General features: G+C 27.6%; 1 protein-coding gene across 1 annotated transcript in view; it reads left to right on the forward strand.

Moving 5' to 3' along the window:
* The window catches only part of LOC108693999 (zinc finger and SCAN domain-containing protein 12-like), a 5605-nt gene that overhangs the window by 329 nt on the left and 1232 nt on the right, over positions 1-4044 (forward strand). The window contains exon 2 of the mRNA XM_018203245.1: positions 786-896. Within this exon, the coding sequence (XP_018058734.1) occupies positions 786-896 (111 nt within the window). The remainder of the gene's footprint in view (positions 1-785; positions 897-4044) is intronic.

Here is a 4044-nt window from a genome sequence, read left to right on the forward strand (position 1 = left end):
TATATGATATTGTGTCATACAATATTAATAAATTGATATGAATTGACCGATCGTCAATTCAGTATGAACTCAAAGTATAATCAATCCTCGCGTAATAAGTATTTTTTTTATTGAATAGAAATATAGACATTAGGTTTTTCTTATTCCATTATTCTTTATTTATTGTATTTTTTACGATTATACTAATCGTATTATGAATTATGTAACGAATTGTATAATATGAAACAACATGTATCTTCTAGTCATTACCGAAATGAAGAAATTTGCGTTCTGATTACAAAATGTGTTCTGATAAAGAGATACTGATAGTAAAGAAGTTATTTTGCTAATTTTCTTTATATAATCTGTTTCATATTATTACATTGTCACATTGTATTTGTATTGTAAGAAAAACATTATTATATATTATCAATTGCCGTTATAAAAATATAAAGTATTAATAAAGCGAGTATTTATTGTATAATTGTCTATCTTTCGAGTCTGTCAATAAAATAATATTACTGAAAAAAGTAATGTTTGAACATCATGCTGCGATACTATTATTTTCCTGTTTATCTCTCATAAACATTGCACTTATGTGACTTCACATTTATTAATCATTCGAGATTCATTATGGAGTGGTTGTATTTTTCGAATTCGTCGATAACGTATCCGCACGCAACCACTCTATCTGAATGCATGCGCTTATAAGGCTCTTCTCTCATGATTTCTTTCTCGTCTTCACGAATTTTCAGCTGATCAAAACGTAAAGTTAACGAATGTTTCTTTTTTCTTTTTTTTTATAGACAGCAATGATGAACTGTCCGATTGGTTAGTTGAACCGTTCGTAAAGCAGGAGCTCAAAGAAGGAGGCTGCTTCGAGTTCGTGACTGTTTCCAATCAACTGTCTTCGGACCGTAAGAAAAAGCAAGTGAGAGAGAAGGTTACCACCCCGCTCGTCTGCGAGGAATGCGGAAAGCATTTCTCGAGGATCGACAGTCTCAAAAGACACGAAAAAAAATACTGTAAAATGACGTTTACCAAACCTTCATTGACACTCTCTCTGGCACACTCATCTGTTAACGATGATAAAAGTTGAAAAAAAATCATTGTCTCCGCGCAATTACATAAAGTGCGTCATGCTTATGCGCCTTAGATAAATAGATAAGGATAATGCGTGAATTATATGTTAATGTGACCGATCTATCTTAGATTTATTTAAGTTTCTCTTATTTCATAAAAATATGTGACTTTATTATCAAATAAATTTTCAAGTAACATTAAATATTATTTACAATTAGATTACAATTAGAAATTTAAAACGTTAATTTATCTTTTATAGTTTTATAGTATAGGAAAATTTCGAAGAATAAAAGCGTGCGCCTCATTGAGATATTTTTTTTGTATTTCTTAAAATTTAAGAAGCTAATACATAAGTTCGATTTATAGTGAAAATGGAATATATAAGGTTAAAATATTTTTTAGGCCTGTCTAACGAAAGAGCTTGCCCCTATGCGTAATAGTAAGTACAGAAGAAGCTAATATTATAGTTGAATCTGATGTAGCACACATATCCTACGTAATGATCCATGCGCAAAAATTGACTGGAATTTACTAAGATCAATTTTAGTTTCAAAATATTGTCTTTTTATCTCTCTCGACGAAACAATAAAGGGGGGAAAACGTCTGAATAAAACTTTGGACAGGCCTGTTCTATTTGTTAATTCTTATTACTTTTTATCTTCGTAGCAAAAAAACCTCCATATTGGCGCCATAAGATTTATTTCACGTTTTGACAACCTATTTTCGTTCACGAATTTAAATTAAAAAATTTATGATTCATTTGTTATTATTGAAAGATGTTACAATATTAGAGGAAGGTCACCGATATTAACACACCATTTTATTTTTGAACAATATTTCTTAAACAGAGTTAAAAATAAAACTTTAGAAACATAAATACAAACTAGAAAGTACCATCTGTCAGATAATAACAATTTTTATGATACAGTTTGCAATAATAAAATTTTTATAAGATGTAAAAAAATGAGCGTTTGATAAAATGGGCTCTAAAATTGACACAATAGGCAGTAATATTACATATTCCTTTCTTTTTCGTAGGAATTATCTATACAAAATACCTACAAGTGAAATTCTACAAGATTTTTTTAGAATCTTTTACTTCGATATAAGAATTTTATTGATTTATAAGCATACTTTATATATCTTCTCTTATATCTACTGTTTTGTAAGACGCAAATATACATATAACGCAACAGTGACATTATGATCCTGACGGAAAATTTTTTAAAATTTTCATAGATATTCGTAGGGGACATAAAGATTCCTTTCTTTTTCAAATAAATAACGCCACTCTACATTTCACTATAAATATTTATGAAAAATTAAGAATTTCTAAGATCTTGTCCCAGTCTATGTAGTTTTTCTATACTTTTTCGTAAACATTTTTTTTCGCCATTTTTATTTTTTTAATCATTTATACAAATCATGTTTTTATCAGTATTAATAAAGTACAATATTCAGTTTTCGAGAAATAAGAGAATATCTTTTTAGGAGAGAGGACTTATATTAATATCGATTACTTTCCCCTAGCTTATATTCCTTTTATTTACAATTTTCAAAATCTTTTCAACTTATAAATCGAAGCATAAATTGACCAGTTTTATATGGAGCTCAATTAATTTTCAATAAATTTAATGAAAATGATGAAAGAAAAGAGAGAAGCAGTTCGTAATAGGGAAAGTTATTTTGTAAAAATAATTAGTTACAGTTACAGTTTTTTTTCTCAAAAATTATCGTTACAAATGATTGACTCTGAAAAATAACTCATAATCAATTACAGTTACTGAAAACGTAACTTTCAGTTACTTTTTTTTTCATCAGAATTTCAGTAGAACGAGTAACATCGATACTGTTAAGGCTGCGTTCAGAAACCGAGTGCCTCCATATATCGTTTTATCCTTGTCATTCACTTAATATTAAACAAGGATAATACATGAAGCCATTAGAAGAAAAAACTGGTTTACATTTACATGTTATACAATTTTATTCAAAAAAATAAGAACATTGTATGGCAAAGATGTTTCTCTTGAAAGTAATATAAATACGTATGAATATAAAATTATATAGCATATGACAATGTTTTTTATAACAAAATTCTTCATGTTATATTCGGCTAAAAGTTGCAAATAAATTCTAGCTTATAGATTTTCTAATACAAAATGTTATTAAAAATTCTTATTAATTTTTAACAGAATTTGATTGTATCAATTGTATTCAATTGTATCATCATGTAAATATCACTTTTTCTTTGGCGTTATTTGGAATCACTAATGCTGAACATTCATTCAACAGAAGCACTATTTGTTTACTGTCACTAAAAGTGTCGTATTATATTTAAAGAATAATTTTTTTATTCTGTAACAATCATTTAACATATCAACATTGGAACTATTGGACTTCAAAAAATTAATGATGCAATTCTTTTTGTAAAGATTCGATTTTTTGTTTGCTGGTTAAAATGAAAAAAATCGTCTTAATTGCCGAATTCTTCATAAATTGGAGAATTTTTCACTTATAATATTTCCTTAGTTTTACGTTTCTTTTTAAGAAAAGGAGCCCATACTAGCTCCAGCACTAGCAGAATGAATATAAACGCAGCCATAATCAATCACATATGAGTACGGTCTACTTGATATTACAAATATTTTGAAGCATTCTTTGATTGACGAATTAATAAATTTCATTCTTCTTTCAATTTCATTGGTCAATCAAATGTCTCGAAGCGATTTGTAACGCCAAATGGACTGCACATTAAATTGACAAATAAATTTGAATATATAAAGTAACTATAAAAGTAACCATTAAATTAGTTATAAGTTAAAAGGTGTAAGTTAAGTTAAAGTTACAATTACAGATTACAGAAAAAAGTAATGAAGTTACAGTTACTGAAGAAAAATAATTGTAACTTCATTAAAAGTAACGAGTTGCTTCCCATCTTTGATTTTTAATAAGTCGCTAAGTATACATATTTTATATATATAT

Source organism: Atta colombica, unplaced genomic scaffold, assembly GCF_001594045.1.
Source record: "Atta colombica isolate Treedump-2 unplaced genomic scaffold, Acol1.0 scaffold112, whole genome shotgun sequence".
NCBI classification, from domain to species: domain Eukaryota; kingdom Metazoa; phylum Arthropoda; class Insecta; order Hymenoptera; family Formicidae; genus Atta; species Atta colombica.